At 56.5% G+C, this 20,097-nt stretch overlaps 2 protein-coding genes across 4 annotated transcripts in view; one reads left to right on the forward strand and one right to left on the reverse strand.

Annotated features, from left to right (window-relative positions):
- Positions 1–6: 6 nt before the first annotated feature.
- On the forward strand, positions 7–11,435 carry DPCD (deleted in primary ciliary dyskinesia homolog (mouse)). 2 transcript variants are annotated; one of them, XM_084633301.1, is made up of 6 exons: positions 7–101; positions 887–967; positions 1,706–1,830; positions 2,737–2,870; positions 9,803–9,905; positions 11,251–11,435. In XM_084633301.1, exons 1-6 carry the CDS (start codon positions 38–40, stop codon positions 11,353–11,355), a joined length of 612 nt encoding a protein of 203 aa, XP_084489427.1. In that variant the 5' UTR covers positions 7–37; the 3' UTR covers positions 11,356–11,435. The 2 variants fall into 2 exon arrangements, with proteins under 2 accessions (XP_084489427.1, XP_084489428.1); XM_084633302.1 differs by lacking the exons at positions 9,803–9,905; positions 11,251–11,435 and adding an exon at positions 7,816–9,796 and having other exon boundaries at positions 2,737–2,874.
- A 2,501-nt stretch (positions 11,436–13,936) lies between these two features.
- FBXW4 (F-box and WD repeat domain containing 4) overlaps positions 13,937–20,097 on the reverse strand; it is a 93,728-nt gene continuing 87,567 nt past the window's right edge. For both annotated transcript variants that reach the window (XM_084633299.1, XM_084633300.1), the window contains 3 exons: positions 16,533–16,673; positions 16,177–16,318; positions 13,937–15,516 (listed from right to left, as the gene is read on the reverse strand). In XM_084633299.1, coding sequence (XP_084489425.1) covers positions 15,400–15,516; positions 16,177–16,318; positions 16,533–16,673 — 400 coding nt within the window. In that variant the 3' untranslated portion in view covers positions 13,937–15,399. The remainder of the gene's footprint in view (positions 15,517–16,176; positions 16,319–16,532; positions 16,674–20,097) is intronic.

Genomic DNA, 20,097 nt, shown 5'->3' on the forward strand with positions numbered 1-20,097 from the left:
AGCGTGCCGGTTGCCATGGCGACGCGGCCTAGCCGCCATGGCGGGGCCGAGCTGGCTGGAGCGGCTGCGCGGGGCCCGCAAGACCGCGCTGCTGCAAGACGGTACCGGGGGGGCTCGGGCCCGGGCGGGACCTGGAGCCACGGACACGCGGGGCGGGGCCCAGCCCCCCCGAGCCCATCGCCAGCCCCGCCCGGCAGGCCGAGGCCGCTGGGGATGCGGGGGGCAGGCAGGGATGATGGGGGAGGGGCGGGGGGCAGGCAGGGATGATGGGGGAGGGGCGGGGGCCAGGGCCCATGGGGGATGATGGGGAAGGGGTGGGGGTCGGCGGGGGGCAGAGATGATGAGGGACGGGTGGGGGCCAGGGCCCATGGGGGATGATGGGGAAGGGGTGGGGGTCGGGGGGGGCAGAGATGATGGGGGAGGGGCAGGGGCCAGGGCCCATGGGGATGATGGGGAAGGGGCGGGGGCCAGGGCACATGGGGGATGATGGGGAAGGGGTGGTGGTCGGGGGGGGCAGAGATGATGGGGGATGGGTGGGGGCCAGGGCCCATGGGGATGATGGGGGAGGGGCGGGGGCCAGGGCACATGGGGGATGATGGGGAAGGGGTGGAGGTCGGGGGGGGCAGAGATGATGGGGGAGGGGCAGGGGCCAGGGCCCATGGGGATGATGGGGAAGGGGCGGGGGTCGGGGGGGGGGCAGAGATGATGGGGGAGGGGCGGGGGCCAGGGCACATGGGGGATGATGGGGAAGGGGTGGTGGTCGGGGGGGGCAGAGATGATGGGGGACGGGTGGGGGCCAGGGCCCATGGGGGGGGGCGGGGGCCAGGGCCCATGGGATGGGGAGGGGGCCCTGGGTCTGGCCTCACCTTGCCCCTGTTGTGTGTAGGGAAGAGGAAGGTCCATTACCTGTTTGAGGATGGGCTGGAGATGGCTGAGGAGTACGACCTGAAGACCAGCCAGCTGCTGGGTAAGTGAGAGGTTCCCCCCCTCAGCTCTTGGCCCCTGCCCCTGAGCTGGCCCCGTAGTTGCCCTTACTAATGACTCTCCCTCCCCCCCCTTGGTGCAGCAGGAATATGTCGCGAGACGGGCGGTTGGCCAGGGTGCAGCCTTTCCCCCTGCGTGCTGCAGAATCAGTTCTGCCAGGGGTTACCTGCCTGCAATGCCCAGTGACTTGAGCAGGGCCAGCCCGTCTGTGAATGAGAGCGGAGCTGGGCCCAGGCAGCTCTGACGTCCGTGCCACGGTGGGGAACCTCTCCCCCAAACAGCAGCACTGCTGCCATACGGAATTCAGCATGGCAGAATGGCACAGCCATTTGCAGTGGCCGAGGCTGCAGGGCAGGAACACGTACCCTGGTTGAAAAGGGCCACAAGGGCTTCAGTCGCCTCAGGTGGTCACGCTTTTGGTTTTATGTCTCCCTCCAAAGTCAGCCTCTCCAGCACCTGTTGTGAACGTAGAATATTGATTCAGTACCATCTCACAAAGCAGAGCTCCTGAGTCACTGGCCCCACAGGCTGAGTTCAGCTGCATGGGGAGCAGCTGGCGGTCATCTGCCCTTCGGGGGAAAGGACTATGCTGGTCATGGGAATGAGACTCCATCAGCCCCCTTGTCTGATGTAGCCAAGGCTCTGGCTGAGGTGTTTGCTGGGATTTTTCACCAAAGCGCAGCTTAAAGAAAAGGGGTGACCCTTCTTCTTTTCTCCACAGCTAGAAAGTGGCGAGAGAAGAATGCTCTGGGGAGCTGCGGCAAGTGGCAGGTTGAGGTGGGAGAGCCGACCATGTACCCAGGGGGGGCGCTGGAATCGGAGCTCATAAAGGAAAGCAGCTCCAGTGTACGTAAGGTGGTCCTGCTCACAGCAGTAACTAGACCCACAGCCTCATGAACTGCAACCAGTGAGTGGCTAGGAGGCTGAGGTTATGGCTTATCTCCGGGGATTTGTAGGGCTGCCAGGGTAGAACTCCAAACTCTCGGGACACCTCTCAGCTGGGTTAGGACTCAAGTCTTCGGCATCCAGAAGGTGGGGGACTGGGGAGAAGAGGGAAGGCCTTGCTGTTTCCAAGGGACCTGTAGGTTTCTTAAGTGGAGGACTCTCCTTTATTGCCCTGCTGGCTGCCTCAGTCTGTCTGTCGTCCATGAAGCGGCTTGAAAGGGCATCTGGAAATGCCAGTGAGTGTAAAGCACTGAGAAGGTGACAGCTCCAGTCGCAGCTATTACACACATGCAGTGCTTTATGCTGGTGGGTCAAGCCTTCCGGGAGGGGTGGGGGGATGGTCTGTCCTTGTCTCCATTCTACAGTTGAGGAAATAGAGGCCCGCAGACATGCTCAGGGCAGCACAAGTTAGTGGCAAAGCCAGACCTAGACTTCAGCAGTTGTGGATTTTTGCCCACGCTGCTGCTGTTGCCCTTCCCATGAGGAAAGGCAGTGGGCAGTTCCTGGAGAGCCTGAGGCCAGATTTCCTTGTACCAATGGGAGCATAAGTCTCCCCGGCCCCCTTACTCAGTGGGAGAGTGATCTAGAGGAAACCTACCCTCATGGACCCTGATCAGCAGCAGTGCAGGTGCAGCCATGGGAACAGTTGGAGAGAGTGCAGGAAACTCTCTGGGTGCCTCATCACAGGCTCCATATTCAGACTGGAGTGCCTGTCTGACACTCCTGGCCCCAGTCAGTAACCTTAGCATGTAACCCCGGGAGCTCATCCTAGCTGTGCCCCATCAGACATGTCTGTGTTTGCTGCAGCCCATCTTCATGAGGAGGGACACTCAGACCAGTTTCCAGTGGCGGATCCGGAACCTACCCTACCCCAAAGAGGTCTACAGCGTCTCTGTGGAGAAGGATCAGCGCTGCTGTGTTGTCCGTACCACCAACAAGAAGTCAGTAAGCACAGCACTGTCTTCAGCGAAACGTCCTGGCTTGTTTTGGTTGGTGTGGGAGAGAGCTAGAGGCGGAATAGGTGATCAGACAGGGGAGATGTTCTCTCCAGCCTCTGGAGGAGAGTGGGGGGGCCGGAGCAATTTCTTGACTGCTTTATACACATGGCTTTGCAGACCCCCTCATCCCCACCACTAGTCAACTCTTAAGCTCCCCAAACTGTTCTTTTGCTGCACCTCAGTCCTGTCCTGCAGCACCCTCTGGTATTCAGGCCTGGGTCCTCCTTTCCTCTTCCCTAGACTGGGGCAACCCTCAATTAATGCACCTCACGTATAACCAGAGGGTCAGAGGGTTCACTGATCTCTCTTCTGAGGCCAAGCTGCATGGGGAGGAGGGGCATTATACCTTTGAAAGTGTCATGCTTATTGTGCCCCAATATGGTGGAGCAAACTGCAGAGTGCATCTCTAATGGATGTGGCCAGTCCTCCCCCAGCACAGCTCCCCCTCCCCTTCATGGGGACACTGCAAGTACCACTGACCAATCCCGCTGCCTGAGGAAGGGCTTCCTCTACCCTCTCTGTACTGTAACGAACCCTCTAGTGACCATGAGATAGAATCTGGAGCTGGGGCAGATCCAGGACCCCTCCCAGCCAGCTCCCTGCTGCTCGCAACTCTCCCCAGTTCAGTAGCCTCTTCAGCTGTCAGTAACCTAGGGCTTGCTCCCTCTCCTAGATCACCAATGTAAAATTGGCCCTATCCTGATCTGGGGGGTTCCCTCTCCTGGATACATCCCTGTAACTTGATATTGAGACGCTAATCAAATTAATCAAGTCAGGGTACCTGAAGCCACAGGAGGAGACTGTACTCAAGGGCCATTGGAACTACCCAGATTGGGGGTGGGGACGCAGCCAGCTGCAGAAAGGTGCCTCAGTTACCCCCAAACAAGTCAACTTTCTGATCTAGAAGTAAAGAATGCAACCAGTGACGAAGCCAGCCTGGATCTGCTATGGGTAGGGAGGAGCTGTCAGAATAAAGGGAAGCTTAGGTCTGTCCATAGAGCAGTGGGAAGCGAGCCCCCAGCCCGGGTAGACAGACTCACATGATCTTGGCTTGAGCCAGCACACCAACAGCAGCAGGGGGGATGTAGCAGCTGGAGCCCTCAAGCCCACCGGAGCCCCTGGCTCTGAGCAGGGGTGGCTAGCCCAGGTATCCTCTGGAGCCACAGTGTCCACGCTGCTGTTTCTAGCCTGCTAGCACAAGTGTCTCTCCTCCATGTAGACATACCCCTTGATACCTGCGGCAGCCCCTGGCTTGTTAAATATAATTCCCTGCTGTATAATGACTTGGTGCTTTGTGCGCCGAATGAGACCAGCTCTGCTCCAAAGCGGTTACAGTCTGGGTTCAGACACAGGCCTGCAGTAATGGGGAGAGGAGGAAATTCTCTTTCCCTCCATGTGCGAAAGGGCCTACTTGCAAATGGGGGACATTCCAGGGGTTGCTTAGCAGGAGCTGGAGGCAGCTGCCTTGTTCTGTCCATCTCCCAACACTGTCGCTTTAGACAGAGAGAAATGAGTTTACTGGGGAGAAACCCACTCTGGAATTGCCCTGCTTAGCACCCAAGCCTTTCTAATCCAGCTCCTCGTAACTGGCTGTAGGTGGCGCTGTTGCCAAATAACTGTTCCTTTCTCTTCCGATCCACCACTTGGGACCTTTAACAAGGCCTGCTCCGAAGCAAAGGAGAACAAGTGGCGGTAGTAACCCTCCTCTGCCAAGTACCCCCAGCAGTCCCAGAGAGGGGGGTATGGGGGGATGCACTAGGAACAGGATATGGCCACCCCTCTGCATTTAATAACCATAATGTCGGTAGGATGGGGGCAGAGGTGCCTTTGCTCCCAAGGAAGTGCTGAGCATTTGGGGTTCTCAGCCTGGGGAGGTGCAGGCTGAATCCACACAACTGGGACGCGAGGGGGAAGAGCGGCCAGTTACTCAGACAGAACCACATCTCTGGGGATAAACTGATGAGCTGCCTCATACACAGCCAGGCTCATCATTTCTGCCTGGGCTCCACAGCGTGCTGCTCAGGTTTTTTCCACCTGCTTGGAGCACTGAGCAGGGTTCAGGTGACTGTCTCCCACGCCCTCAAGGTGTTGGGTTGTAGAGGGGTTTCTATGCAGAGGCAGCAACCCTTCCTTTGGCCTCTGGAGAGCTGTTTCTGCGTTTCTGCATTTCTGCTGCAGGGCAACCTGGGCCCATGCATAGAGGTTTGCACATGCGTGTACATTTGCCCATTTTCACCTTGAAACTCATTCACCAGCTGGAAGGGGAGAGAGGGGGTGGGCGGACAGGGATGTTCACAAATGCTTGGGATAGCGTGAGTGGTTGTGCACAGGAGTACTGAAGTGACAGGCCATTTCATTAAGCTGGAGGGAAGGATCCTCACTGAATGGGCAGCGGTAGATGACTGCTGCTAGGACCTAGAAGTGATTTCATCAGAGCCTCGCCTGTCAGTCACTTAACTAGTAGCCTTGGAGCTGAAATTGGCCGTGTCCAACCTCTTATCTAGGGTTTGAGCCGGCTCCCCTTCAAATCCCCTTCAAATCAATGGGCGTCCTTCCCTTTGCTGCAGTGGGCTCTGGCTCAGGCCTTGGCTGAGCACTGGCAGCGTGTCTGGTGCTGTACAGTAGAACACCAGCGTTATGAACTGACCAGTCAATCACACCCCTCACCTGGAACCGGACATACGGAACCAGGCAGCAGCAGAGACAAGAAAAAGGCAAATCCAGTGCAGTACTGTGTTAAACAAACTGCTAAAAAAAAGCAGCATTTTTTCCCTGCTTAGTGAAGTTTCAAAGCTGTATGAAGTCAATGCTCAGTTGTAAACTCTGGAAAGAACCAGAACCTTTTGCTCAGAGTTCCGAACGTTTCCAAGTTATGAACAACCTCCATTCCCAAGGTGTTTCGTAACTCGGAGGTTCTACTGGACAGTCACAGGGCCTGACTTCGCAAGAGGCTGAACACCTTTAGTACTCCCTGGTGTTGGTGGCACTCAGTGGTCCTCTGGCTCTGGGAGGGTCACAGGCCTGTGGAGGACAATGTACTAGGAAAGACAACGTGCGATGCTCCAGGCAGCACATGTTCTCAAAGGGTGACTTCTCCTCCCACAGCAGGGAGAGTCAGGAGAGACTCTACTCAAGCCAGCATGGTTACGCAGCTGTAAAGCTAGCGAGAGATCAGAATCACACCCCAAGCCCATACAGATCAAGTACAGCCCTGGGGCAGCGCCTGGATTTTTATTTGTGTTTGGTGTGTGGGTTATTGTGGCAGCATGTTAAGGAGGGAGCTGAAAGTTGTTCGCCTGCAGCTGGAACTTCAGGTCACTCAGAAAGGGCTTTGTTTCAAACTGCCATGTTACCTCAATGACAAGTACCTTGGCCATGTCTGAGGAACCTTGCTGTGGAAATAAAGTTATAAGGATCTGAAAATTGCTCTCCTTAAAGGACGTCAACTACACTGACCATGCTGCCCTGTGAGCACAAGCCAACCAGAGTGGGATCAGCCAAGAGTTTTACAGCTGTCCGTTTTGTGCTTTGGTTTTTAAATTAGTTTTCATTTGTTTCCTGCTGACTCTACGGCAAGCGTGTGCGGGGAGGAGCTAGGAGAAGTAGTTCTGGAAGTAGCAGCAGCTGAAGCAAGCTATGGAGCAGGCTAATGTCCCTTGTGGACAATTCGGATAGATCACTTGGTCCTAGGCCCCTGGTGCCCGACTCTATCCACCATAGCCAGTGGGAGCTCCATCATTGACTTCCTTGAGACGCATCAAGCCCCCTACAGATGACAGGTGCGTTGGGCACAATGCCTTAGATAGATGAATTCTTCTGGATCCTGGATCCAGACCCTGCTTGACTAGTAATAAGCAGACAGTGGCAAAGGAAATGAATCCACAGGTGGTTAATGCACCATCACAGGAGAGAAATTAACCGCCCAAGAGTTCCCACAGCACTTGACACTTCAGTTAACTCCTCATACAGGGGAAGAGCAGTTCAAAGGGGAGAGGTTCTGATTGGGGAGCAGTCCCTGCTGAATGTCTGGGCTCTCTGGCTCTAAGTCCTGCATTACTACATTGCAGTAAAGGTTTTTGTAAATAGAATTCTCTCTTCAAGTAAACCCATTTCAAACAAGACTAGCAATGAATTCACTGAAGCAACATCCAGCATCTAGTCAAGGAGTGGCCTGAGAGTGCAGTTCCAACCTCTACCACAAGGTGAGAGCCAAGGGCAGAGAATCCCAGTCACTCGAGCAGGGCTAACAAATCCATTTGCTGGCCTCTGAGCAAGAGCCACACACCCAACGCAAAGGGTGCTGGTAGCTTCTGCCCAGTCACTCCCATTCCCTCTGGCCACGGGGAAGGCTGCTCAAGTGGGATTTGCCTAAAACCTCTTGCTGTAAAATAAATCCATTAAAGTAAATTCTGAAAACAAAACCGCAAAGCCGCCTCCGCCTGCCCACCAAACCCGATTCAATTCTTGAAGCCAGAGGTAGCGGTAATGTTACAAGGAGGAGGGGGATGGCCAGGCAGATCTGGTTTCCTTTGATCTTGTCACAGATTTGAGTTTGAGGCCAGTCAAAGCCATTCTTCTCCCCTGCTCCTTAGTCCTGGGGCAGCAGAAGGCTGGTGTTTCCATTGATGGCTCCCAAGCCCTTTCAAACAGTGGGTTTTTCTGTGTACTGCAGTTTTTGTCTAAGCGGTAACACTTCCTTACCATGGCTTTGTGTTCATCTAATCTCTGCTGTTTAACCTTTGACACTTCCCTTATTATCCATGTCTGCCACCTTTCCCAAACACCGACAGCCGCGACAACACAGAATGGTTTGAGCCCTGCGGTAACAAACCGCTTGCATTCCTCCTGTGCGGGAGAGTCATTTGCCCTTTGTATCTGTTTTCACCAGGACTTGGAAAATAAACTAGCTGCACTTGGGGCAGAGGTAGAGAGACGCCGGGCTTCATGCAAAGCCAACTTAATGGAGGTGAATCCCTCATGCTCTGACAGTAGGAAATAAACCCTTTTCCGGTCAGTTCGGGGCACCTTGGGGCCAGAAACATGTCAGTTTCACAGACCAATGGGGCTGCAGGCCTTGATGGAGGATGAAAGCCTGAAACCTCAACAAGGGCTGGAGGGGGGATGGAACCATCTCCATGGAGGGTGTCAGCACCCAGAGAGAGAGGATGGTTCAGCGTCAGCCAACAGGCCGCAACGGGAGGCTTGTGGTTAAAGCCCCAGCAGCGGGATCCACCAGAGTGGAGTTCCCGGCCATACTGGGCCAGACCAAAGATCCGTCTAGCCCAGTATCCTCCATCTTCCAACAGTGGCCAATGCCAGGTGCTTCAGAGGGAATGAACAGAGCAGACGACCATCAGGTGATCCATCCTGTCACCCATGGGGCGCTCTCTGCCTTACCTCAGGCAGGAAAGTGAGGCTACGAGGACTTAGTAGTGTCTTAATGGGCCATGTGCACCTACCTCCTCCCTTCCCTGGAGAAGTCTCTGCTCCTGCACGCAGCATAAAGCTCCCCAGGCTACTCTGTGAAGCTGTTCTTGGTTCTGGCTGCCCAGCCGAGAGTGGAGAACAGAGCCGGCTGCTGCCCCTTTCTCCACCCCCTTGCCGGCCCAGACGCCCTCAGCCGGAATGCAGTGTAGCAGCAATGGCAGCATGAGGGGGACTGCACAGAGAGGTGTCAAGAAGCAGGCTGCCGACAGTCCCTTTTTGTAGGGGGCCAGCGCGATCACCCCTGGAATCCTGTGTCCCGAGAGCGGCACCACGTCACCAGAGAGCTTGACAAAGTACGGGCAGTTCCGAGACAAACAACAGAAACAATTGGGGGACTGGACGGTTTGATTCAAACAACTGAACGTTTATGGCTCCCGGAAGAGACGGCCAAGCAGTGGAGATGCTGTGACCACTATTTCAAGAAGAGAGGAATGATTTAGGATGGGCCAAGGGGAGAACTAGGCGGGATGAGATCGGGTGAATAAAGGGGTGATTTTGAGGTTCAGGAGTAAGGAGACCCTCCTGAGCCACCAGAGCTGACACCTGACTAGTTCCCCAGCCGTGGGGACATTTAAAGCCAGATGTGACCAAATACTTGACTGTTGGAAGGCAAAAGCCTGCACTGAGCCCCAGGTGATGGGCTAGTTGGGACCCAAGGAGCTTTTCATTCGGATTTCTATGGCTGTGAGTACAGGTCCTGAAGCAAGCCCCTCCCTGAGCCTGGAGAGAGCAGCAGACACGCCAAGGGACGTATGGACCAGCTAGTAATGCTGCACTTGAGGAGCGTTGGGTGCCTCCCTTCCCTTGGGAGCACTGCTGTCCCCTCTGCGCCGAGCAGATGCACTGTACTATGTGCACCTTGCCAGGCCATGCCCCGGTGGTAGCCAAGGAGGCAGAACTCCATCTCGGAGCCCTTGCGCTGAGACAGTGGGAAGCCCAAGGCCCTGCCTGCCTCGGCCCCTCGTTCTCCATCTGCTCGGCAGCTCAGGCCGGATCTGGAGAAGTCAGTTTCTGGGACACGCTTGGCTCAAAGGATGCAGCTGTGGTAGCAGCTCGCCTCTTGCTACAAAACCGTGGACTTGCAAAAGCAGCTTGAGTGAGTCTGGCCTGGGCCCCCTCCTGAGCCTTTTCAAGAGTGTCCGTTCTGTTCACTTCCCTCCATTTCTGGGTTCCCCACAGCAGACAGCTGGGGTCTGATTTGCAGAAGTGCTGAGCCCCTGCAGCGCAGCTCCTCACCACAGATCAGTGGCCACTTCTGAAGGCTTTGGCCCGAGGGAGGTGCAGGGAGGGCTCTGGCTGAGGGGCGTTGGAGCAGACGTCACCTCACTGGTGTGCACTTTGTGCAGGACAGAATTTTAGTCTCTCCCCTCCCTTGTGCTTGTGTGCAGGTATTACAAGAAGTTCCCCATTCCTGACCTGGACAGATTCCAGCTTCCCCTGGACGCGGCTGCCCTGAGCTTCACTTATGCCAATGCCACCCTGATTATCACGGTGAGATTCCAGCCCGTGTGGGAATACTCGGCCCTGAGCTTTACATCCTCCGTTTCACAGCTAAGGAAAGGGAGGCCGAGAGAAGAGATTTGCCTGTGGTCACAGGGGATCCAGTGCCAGAGCTCACCTGCCCGACAGGGGGGTCTGCGTGGCAGAATCACGGATGCTCGTACGGTATCTTTGAGAGTCAGTGAGTGTGCTGACAGTCTGCCCATGGCTAGGCAGCCCTTGGGCGCAGGGACATGTTCTCTGCCTAGAGAAGCTCAGTCTGAAGAGCACAAGGTGTTACCGAAGGGCCTTCTCCAATGCTGCCCCCAAGTCTTGGAACACGCCCCTTCCTGTGGCAGCAAACTCGTCCCCTTCCCAGCTCACTTTTTTCCTGGGAGGCCCATCAGTGTTACTGCCAGGTGCGGGGCCGGTCTCACGCTGTCTCACACACAGGGTCACCCAGTGCTTTGGGCATGGGAGGATGTTCCAGCTCTGCAATGAGACATCTGTGGGCAAACGGAATAGGAGCTAAAGGTACTCACCAGCTGGCGGGGAGGGAGTGGCTGCCTGCAGCCATCAGAGGCCAAGTGGTCCCCTTAGAGCTGCAGCTCCTTGTCTGTCCCAAACTGAGAAGGCCAACGACCAGCAAAGTCTGCTGGGAAAGGATCCTGGTCAAGAGTGAACTCAAGGCAGCGTTCAGGGCCCTCTGCTGCTCCAGAAGAACTAGGCCAGCTGGACCATCCTGTAGCTCTTGTCTGACCTGCCTGCCACAGGCTAGGGCATTTCCCCACTGATCCCTGCATCTGGCTCCTTAGGCTGTAGTTGACAAGGGAGCTCCCAGGGAGATGCTGGCCCTGGGCAGGGGTCTCCAGCTCCCTGCCCTCCAGCACCAACACAAAATCTATTACAAACCTCGGTCAAGAATTCAGCTTACACTGAAACTTTCCAGGCTGCCGCTTCCCAGGGCTCCCTCCTGCTTCGCTGCTCATTGTGGTGCACGAGGAAGTTCCTTCCCCATGGCCGGGGCGGTACCCACTTTGGGGATAAGGGGGAGATGCAGGGTTCTCGAGGTCAACCTGTCACCTTCTGCCTGTATGATAAAACCCATCCCAAATCAGGGCCAATGGTCCCTAGCCAGGGTGCTGCCCCCTTGCTCCAGCAGGCACCAGTTGGGTACAGACAGGCGGCAAAAGAGGCACTTTCACATTGCTGTCCCCCTGGATCCATGCTGCCAGGCAGGGAAGCTGCTAATGAAGATGCTTCTCTCAGTCTCAGCTTAACTAAGCTGCTTGAAGGGGCTAGCCATGCAGTGCCAGTCTGAATGGGAGCACTGAGCGGCCATGTCTCTTCCCTGCAGTACCGGAAGCCCCAGGAGATCCTGGCTGCGGAAGAAGAGCTGCAGAAGGAGCTGAAGAAGATCAAGGCAGCTAACGATGGGGATGGGGAGTGCAAGACCCAGTAGGCGATGGCTGCAGGGGATTGGGGCAGAACCGTGCACTATTTATTTTGCTGCTTTTTCTAGTAAAATGATTTCCACAGGGAGGTTGCTTGGTTTGCAAGAATCATTATGACTTGGGCTCCATCAGCCACGCCGCACTCGGGTCTGGGAACACAAACCTCAGGGCTGCTTTCTCTCCCACTCCCATTTGGCCGGCCAGCACTGAGCTACGTAGTCCCTCCAGCAGCGTGGGATGCCATGGAGAGTGAGGGAAATAATGCAGCCAACAGCTTTCTGCTCCTACTGAACGCTGCTGAGCGAGGAATGTCCTCCACTATTTCTATATGGCTCGCAGCAGTGCTGACCCAAAGCAGTCAGGGGGGCTGGGATTAGACCCTTAGGGTTGTGCCAGGAAGACCAGGCTTTGCAGGGACTCCCCTGCCTGGCTGCGTCAGGGGAGCTATCGTCATACCAGGGAAGCTCCGGCTGTCTCCCCATTGCCCTGGCGTCCGCTCCCTTTAGCTGTGTAGTTAGGAAGATGATCTTGGGCCTTAACCACCTTTCCAAACAGTGCCAGGAACTGCCTAGCCTGAACCCAGCGAGTCCCTCAGAACGCCGAGCTGTGCAGCCACAGGGAGGAGGCCAGGAAGTGGAGTATGGGGCAGGTGACTTGCGTTGCAGGGAGAAGTGACTGTAGTTATTCAAGGTGCAATTTGGCCAGCACAGTGGGGTCAATAAACCTGCTCTTTTCTGTAGCACCAGGGGACCATACATGCCCACAGGCAGTTTCCCAACTCCTCTGAAGTCACGCTGGGACCCCAGGGAAGAGCGCCACCTACAACTCTGTTCACTTCTTCTCACACCCCACCTCCTCCCTGGTGCCCTCCAGCTGACAGCAGGCTCACCACGGCCACCCCTCTAGTTCTCCCCCCCCCCCCCCCAGCCTGAGGTGCATGCCTCCAGCCAGGTCAGCCCTGCACCGGTCAGGAAGATCTAGGCTGACTTGGTCCTACATCAGAGCTGATGACTCTCGAGGTCCCTTCCAGCCTGACATTTCTGAGTCTATGAAAACAACCTCCCTCTCCCCCAAGTCCCAGGGCCCACCCCTGCAGAGTTCACGTCTGCAAGATCTACAACTGCCAGCTCCTCAACAGAGCACAATGCCCACTCCCATATTACTGGCAGACCCTTCCCCCCTTAAAGGTGCCGCTCCCTGGTTCTCCCAGCAGGGCATGTCTGATTGTTGCCACTTCAGTGATAAGCTACACAGAGCAGGGACAGCATTATTAGTTATAACCCCTCCTGCCTGGGTTTTCTTGGCCATCTCCCCATCCAGACACTGACCACGCCCGTGGCTGTTAGCATGTGGGAACTGACGAATACAGCTTGAGGTCAGTTGAGCTTCCTAGGTACAATGTCAACATTCAGAAGTCACCTGTGGTCACCACCGCCTCCACCGCGGAGCAGCAGTGCGAGCCCTGACAAGGCTGCACCTGTGCGTCCCCCGGGGTAGGAGGAGGGCCCACTCTGCAAAGCAGTTTGTGGATGGGCAGCTGTAGTTACAGCCCTACAACTGCAGCTGGCTACTGGCACAGGGCAGTTTGCGTTCTCGGCCCTGGCACACAGCCACGATGCAGGAAAATTCCTCTTCACTGGGCTGACAAGTCAGCAGGGGATGTGCACTCAAGGGCTGGCAACCCAGATTCTAAGACAATGAGAAATGGGCAATGATGGCACAGAGAAGCGAAGGCCACCACAGGAGAAACACCGCCTGCTTGCGGGCACCTCACTGTTAACTTTCCGCCATGTTGAAATGTGACCCCCTTCCTACTCCGCTGGTGGTGTCTTGGCAGGCTTCTGATCCAGGACAAAACTTTACCTCTCATCCCCTGGTTACTTATGGTTTCCTTAATAGCCTCTTGCAAGGGACTTTGGCAAGGCTTTTTGAAAGACCAAATGAATTAGATCCCCCAGTTCTTTCTCCACTATTTAACTGAATTCTGTCCGATTAGAGATGCTACTTTGTACCAGTCATGATCACACGGAAGTTGTGTACTTCCGTTACTCCCAGTTTCACCCAGTTTGCCTAAGTATGGCTCACCAGTTTAATTCACAGTAGCACCCTCTGTGCCGTTATGAAAAGAAAAACTCCATTTAGTAGCCTCCAACCTTTGGGTACAGGAGCGTTTTTTTAATGAGATTTCCTGTGTTAGCAGCTCAGCCACTTTACCCTGAAGTGCCTTCAGAATCGGGGGCTCTATCCCATCCACTCCTGGGGAGCTACGGTTTTTAGTTTAGAGAATTTGTTTGAGCAGGTCCCTCGTTTGCAGAGAAGACCTCACCGTCTGACAGAGCCTCATCTTTATGCTCTGAGAAAAGAGGAGGTCGCCTCCCCAGAGGATGTTGCGAGGCGAGTAAGGAAAAGAACGATCAGTTAGTGCTGTTATGATCGGTGCCTCGTTGGCCTGGAAGCATGGCAGGAAATGCAGGAAGGGTTGTGTCCTTTCAGCTCGCTCGCTGGAGCCCTGTCCTCCTGGTAGCCAATCACAAAAGCGTACACAGGGAATTCGTTATTTCTATCAAAGAAATGAGGAAAACCAGCAGCCGCAGGGGAGGAGTTTTATTCATCTACAGTATCACAAACCAGCGAGACCACGAGAGGTGTCTCGCACAGGAGCTTGGCTCAGCTGATCACAGCATGAAGCTTAGCAGGCTTCTCCTCCTTCACGTCAGGGATACCCCAAAAGTACAGACCAGTGCAGCCCAAGAGCACCCTCAACTTGAATGCAGAGGTGCCGCTCCCAGAGACAGGTCCCAGCATGCAGTGCTCCAGCTACTTAAAGACAGAGCAATGCATGCTGGAACCTGTAGTCTTTGTAAGATGCAGCTTTAGTCCCAGTTAGGGCATCTGTGATCTGCTCCATCTGACGCCGCATAGGTGTGGCCCCGGGCTCCTGATAAGCTGCCCGTGAGGCCACCTTTGGAGAAATCGGCTTTGCTGCTGTAGTTCCCGCAAGGTCAGGGAGGCCAAACAGCTTCAAGGCAGAGCAGGTAACAGGGTAAGTCTCTCCTGTACCCCATCCAGCTCCAGGCAGGGACCAGCTTTGAAGGTGAATGGCAAAGCTTTGTTTAGGAAGATGTCCCAGCCTGGCAGGTTCTGCACGCCCTGTGCAAGAGAGCAGAGCTGGCCATTTCAATGGCACTGCTTGCCCCACTCCGGGTTGCAGGAGCAGGCTTGTAGAGGTTAGGGGAAGATTAAGGGTTTGACAAAACATCCAACATCAGTTTTTGCCTCATCTCCCCATGAAGGCCCAAGGGCAGGATTCCGTGAGCCCCTTTCCTGCCCCGTGATCAGCATTAGCACCGTCCCGAACCAGCGCTAGCAAGAGTCAGGAACCCTTCTTCCATTTCCCTTTAACATTTTATTTAGCAAACTGAAACTGCCCCAACCCGACCGACCGCGCATGCCAGTCCCGTTAGCCGGCAGGCAGAGCCGAGCTTTGGCAGGATTCAGCCAGAGCCTGCCGAGGTTTCAGCTCCCGGATCGATTCCCGTTCTCTGTTTCGGAGGCCGTAATAAAGAGCAGTCAGGACAGCAGGGGCAGGTGCAAGGTTGGCTGCTCCTGGTTGTTCAAGGCTCTGCCCCGCTCCCAAATCAAATGCATTGCACACTCAGTCCTAGATTCGCTCTGCACTGCTCAGACGCCCGGGAGCAGCGCTGCCCAGCTGACGGGAACGTCTGCGCGGCTCTCCCGGCCGACCCGTTACCATCACACACACTGCGTCCGCAGGAAAGAAAACCAAACCAACCTGAACTGTACAAAATAAAAAGGAGTGAAGGACAATTTGCCTTTATTTAAACTAAAAGGCAGGTGAGTCGGAGACAATCTGGCTCCTCCAGTGCTCAAGGGAGATGCTTTCTGGCCGCTAAGGAATTCTTTGAGAAGTCTCCATGGCCGTTTGCCTCTCTCCCGCCCTGCAATCCCTGAGCTGAGCATCAGATCGGCCAAACTGGGAGCGGCCAGAGGCAGCTGTGGTGTGGGAAGGCCCTTCGCCCTTGGCCAGGGCATCAGGGGGCGGTGAAGTCAAGGGCGTGCAGGGCAGACGCCAGGGCGGCGTAAAGGTAGGTGGTGGTGAAGCGGAGGCAGTACACGGGGCTGCTGGTGGGGGAGGACAGCGAGAAGCTCTGCAAAGAATGAGACAAGAATCACTTTTCCGACAAGTACCTGGAGCAGCCTGTTCTGAGTCAGATAGCCGGCAGGGAGGCGGCAGCCAGCTGCCATCGTGGCTAGCAAAGGGAATTGGCACAATGGAGACAGGACTCTGCAGAGGTGAGTGTTCCCATGGGGGGTCCCCCTCAAAGAAACTCAAATTTAGCGCTATCAAACTGACACCTCTCAGCAGCCCCGAAATCCTCTGCTGGGAGGGGAGGCCCAGCTGGGCTGTCGCAGCAGAGGCTTTCCGCCTGCCACCACGTGCCGGTGCCCCTCTGCCTTGCTCTGCAGACACTAGGGCGAGAGGGGGCCTGGTCTCGGAGGCCTGGTCTCGGAGGCCACGCGGGGCCAACTGTTTCTGCAATTTGGGACCGTAGCTCACCGCACGCAGGCAGCGCACGGCCATCGGATGGGAACGACTTCTGGTCCCCACTCAGGCCAAGATGGAACCTGTGACCTCCGGGGGGAAAGACCCCGAGTCCAACCTCCGGACTCTGGGCTCTCTGGTCATCGCGCTGCTCTCGAGGCAGACTGAAAAGCCAGCAGGCAGGGGTTAGATACCAAACCGGCACAGAAGGGAGGCTCCTGGGCCCGTAGGCCAGGGCCCCATGTCACCGTCCATCACGCCTCACCTGCAAACACCTGCTCTGCCGTTTGTCCCAGAGCCGCACCACGCCGTAATAGGCAGAGCCACTTGCAATCATGTGATTCCCGTCACTCCTCACGCAGTACAGGGCACTGTCGTGGGGCTCCTCCCACTCCATGACACACTTCCTGGGGGTGGGAAAGAAAAGCAGAGGTTGCTCCCTAGCACCGGGTAGCAAGAAACCAGGCTGAGCGCCGGCTCCTCAGCCTCGGCCAGAGGAAGTCAGGGGAAGCCGGACTGGGGCTGGCCTCCGATTCCCTCGGAGGATTTGTCCCTGCGGGATGCCCAGCTGTAACCACGAGCTGCACCCAGCCCGGCTGTCCAACCACAGGGCGCGTTTACCTCGTGCTCATGCGCAGATCCCAGGACCGGATGTAGGTGTCGTAGCCGCAGGACAGGAGAGTGAACGGCGTTTCATAGACGACGTCCAGGACTCCGGCTCCTCGGTGGAAATCAGTCCCCAAGCAGGTCGCCAGCTGCCCACTGGAAAGAGAAAGAGGAGGGGGATTGCTCCCAGCACAGCACCAGGGCTCTGAGTGGTATCACGCTGCATTCGTGCGCCTCTCCCCAGTGCCATGGGACTAGCAAGAGCCCCTGAAGTCCCAGGGTCTCCAGGTATCCTGGACTCAATGCCGGTAACACGATGCCATTCCCCTCTGCGGAGGGGGAGTGGAGACGGAGGTGGCACGGGCTCCGCCCTGCCTTCTCTGGAGCTATTCATGCTCGCCCTCGTCAGGGCAGAGGGGAGATGAGACCCAGCGGGGCTGTCCCAGCGACAAGGCCTGGCTGTTAACAGCGTGCAGAAGCCCTCAAAGCCACAGCGTAGCCTCCCCAGACAGCAGACAGGAGGGGAGCCACAGGGGACTCAGGTGTCTCCACTGGGTCTGTTGGTCCCTGGTGGAGAAGGATCACAGGCCTTGCAGAGAGGGAAAGGCCAGCGGGACTGTGCAGCCCGTCTCCACACCAGGGCCGGATCAGTCCCTACAGCAGGGCTACTAGGATGGTTTAGTTCTCTGCTGGGAAACTCTTCCCCAGCCTTGGTCTCTCGGTCACAGGAAGCTGCTCCTGGACACTGACCCCGCATTTTCCGTGTCTTCTTTCCATCCTGCCAGCCCTAGCGCTGCCCAGACGCGTTCCTGGCCAGGTGTGATCCTCACACTTCCCCGCCAATGGCAGCCTGCTTTGCAGCCCCTGCCTTACTCAGCACTTGGACAAGCTGCACATTCCCTCCAGCCCCCAGATCTTCTCTGCCCTCCCTCCAATCTCTCAGAACCCTTCCTGCCCCACAGCACTCAGCACTGAACACAAGTATTCATGGGGGGCGGAGGGTCACCCCAGATCCATCCAGCGGGGAACAGCCACACCACGCCCCTCTGCAACCCAAAACTGCACTGGCCCGACGAGCAAAACAGGAACCCCATGATGCCTTTCCCACCCTCAAATCCAGCCCGACAAAGCAGCTGGTTTGTACCCTCTCTCGGCCCCTGACCCCCAGTCCATAGCTCAGCAGCTACACTAGCTCTGCAGAGCCACCGAGAGCAATAGGCCAAAGCGGGGGGGAGTACATGGAACGGCTGTGAACAGGCTGCGAACAGGGAGACACCCGGGGTTGCTGAGTACGGTGACTTGGGAATCCCTTTCCTAACGGCAGTGACCACCTGCTGCATCAAGCGCACGGAAGCTCCGAGCGGCTCCTGGCACATCCCAGACGAGGACTAGCTCATCTCAAGCTCGACCCTCCGGCCTTCCTTCGCCCACCCCACAGGCCAAAGACACCAGCCAACTGCAGCTTCTCGGCCACGCTGGGGAGACCCTGGCCAGCTGCTCCGAGGGGCCAAACCCTCCTTTTCTTTCTAGTGGCCTAATCCAAACTGGACACAATAAACCTTAGAGCACCTGCTTTTGAAACCCCGCCGCACGGCGACCGCCTGAAACAGCCTCTTGGTTCCCAGGACAATGGAGGGCTCTTGAAAGCCGAGAGAATGGGCCCCGCCAGTGGGGTCACTGGCAGCCCCCCCAGTTATTTTGTTACTTTCTGCTCCTTGATCCAGTGTCACACAGTTCTGAGGCATCCTAGCCAAATGCCTTAATTCCGTCTGTAATCTGGGCTAAAGCCTCGTCGGGGGGATAAAGACCACACAAAAGGAGAAATAGAGTCCTGGGAGATGTTAAAACAAGCAAACACCTTTGTGTCCCGGGAGAGAACTAGCTGATAAAGCAGATTAGCGGCTGGAGCAGTGGTGTCCCCCAGATCAGAAGGCGAGCCCTGCCCCGATCTTTGCAGCCAGCACGCTTCTATGATCACAGCGCTGGCTGCATGCTGGGGCCGGCCTGTTTCCCCCAGTCGCTCTCCAAAGAGCAGATTATGGAGAATAACAATTTCTTTGTGGCTGTGTAATTCCCTCCGTGACCGTGACTGTGGGCAACTACACCGGCCCTTGATGCCAGGCCCCTAGCAACCATTTAAAGAGGCCAGCCAGCCCTAGTGATGGCCCCCCCATGCAAACCTCTCGGACAAGCTTTAACATCAAGTGCATGAATTAATCCCCCCCGACATGAATCCAGGGGTGCTGGGTTATTGGACTTTGTGTTTCTCCAGGCGAGGGATCTGGGGAATCCAGCCTTCAGTCCTCACAGCCTCTCGCAATAAATTAACCCTTTACAAGAAGGGTTTCAATCTGCCCCTCAGCAGCCCTGCACCTGTGGGCAGGTCGGGAGCGTTTGCAGACTCCGGGCCGGGGAGAAGCAGGAGCTGTGCTCTGGCCTGGCGGTGTGGCTCCAACACCACAGAGCTTCGGCGTTCTGCTCCCTTCCCAAGGGCAGCGTGTCTCGATCCACCTCCCAGCTGCAGCGCTGGTCCCCACACAATCCCAGACCGCTGCGCGTTAGCTCAATGGGCACAGGAGAGAGAGGGAGGATGCTTGGCCTTATCCTTAAGGTGCTTGGGGGAGATCTTGGCTCCAGTCCTAGCTTTGCCACAGACTCCTGAAAGACCTCGGACAAATTATGTAATCTGTGCCTTGGTTTCCCCATCTGTAAAATGGGGGCGATACTTCCCTGCCTCCCCAGAGTGTCTGCGAAGCACTTGGCAGGTGCTCAGACACTGCGGTGCAGGGACCGCAGAGAGGAAAGACAGACGGAGATCCCTTTCCTGCCTGTCCCAGCTGCCCCGGGCAGCAGCTTGAGCCCAGATATTTCTGGAAGCAGTGACACCAGCTCAGAGAGGGCGGGGCGGAGGGAGGTTAGAGGAAAGACGCAATCCTGGGCCCTGGTCTCCAGTTGACGCACTGGAGGATGGAGGTGACAGATATGGGGCACAAATATGGGACTTCTATGTGGGCGTATCTGCTCCTATTAGCTCCAGCCCAGCCACTCACGTGCGCGGAAGAGGGCCAACATCTCAAGAGGAGATACTCTGCCCTGAGATCGCAGGCCTTCCCTGCTTCTAAAAGGGCTGGAAATAAACAGCCCTCCTCGGCACACCAGGGAGGTGTCCAAGGCCACACAGCGAGCCAGGGCAGAAAGCAAGAGCCCCATTTCTAAATAATATGCCTTGTCCACTAGACCCCGTAGCCCCCACATACCCAGAGAACCAGCAGGAACACATCTCCCCCTGTGAAATTTACTGGAGGGAGGGAGGGAAGGAAGTCAATATTTCAGAGCTTCCTAAGAGTCTGGAACTGGGAGCCATGAGGTTCTGATTAGCTCAGAAATTGCCACCGTCTACGCTGTCTAGGCCCCCTTCGAGTCAGACACAGTTCAGTCTGCTGGCCAAGGCGAGCTTGTCATCCCCTCGGCCCAGCTGAGAGGATACAGCCGAGCGAAACCATGCGGCAACCTCGTCTGCACTGCGCATCTTCAACCACGCAGCCAGCCCCGGCCTGCAGCGAGAGCCCCTGGGACGCGG

This window comes from Lepidochelys olivacea (genome assembly GCF_965140295.1).
Source record: "Lepidochelys olivacea isolate rLepOli2 genome assembly, chromosome: 7".
Lineage (NCBI taxonomy): Eukaryota > Metazoa > Chordata > Testudines > Cheloniidae > Lepidochelys > Lepidochelys olivacea.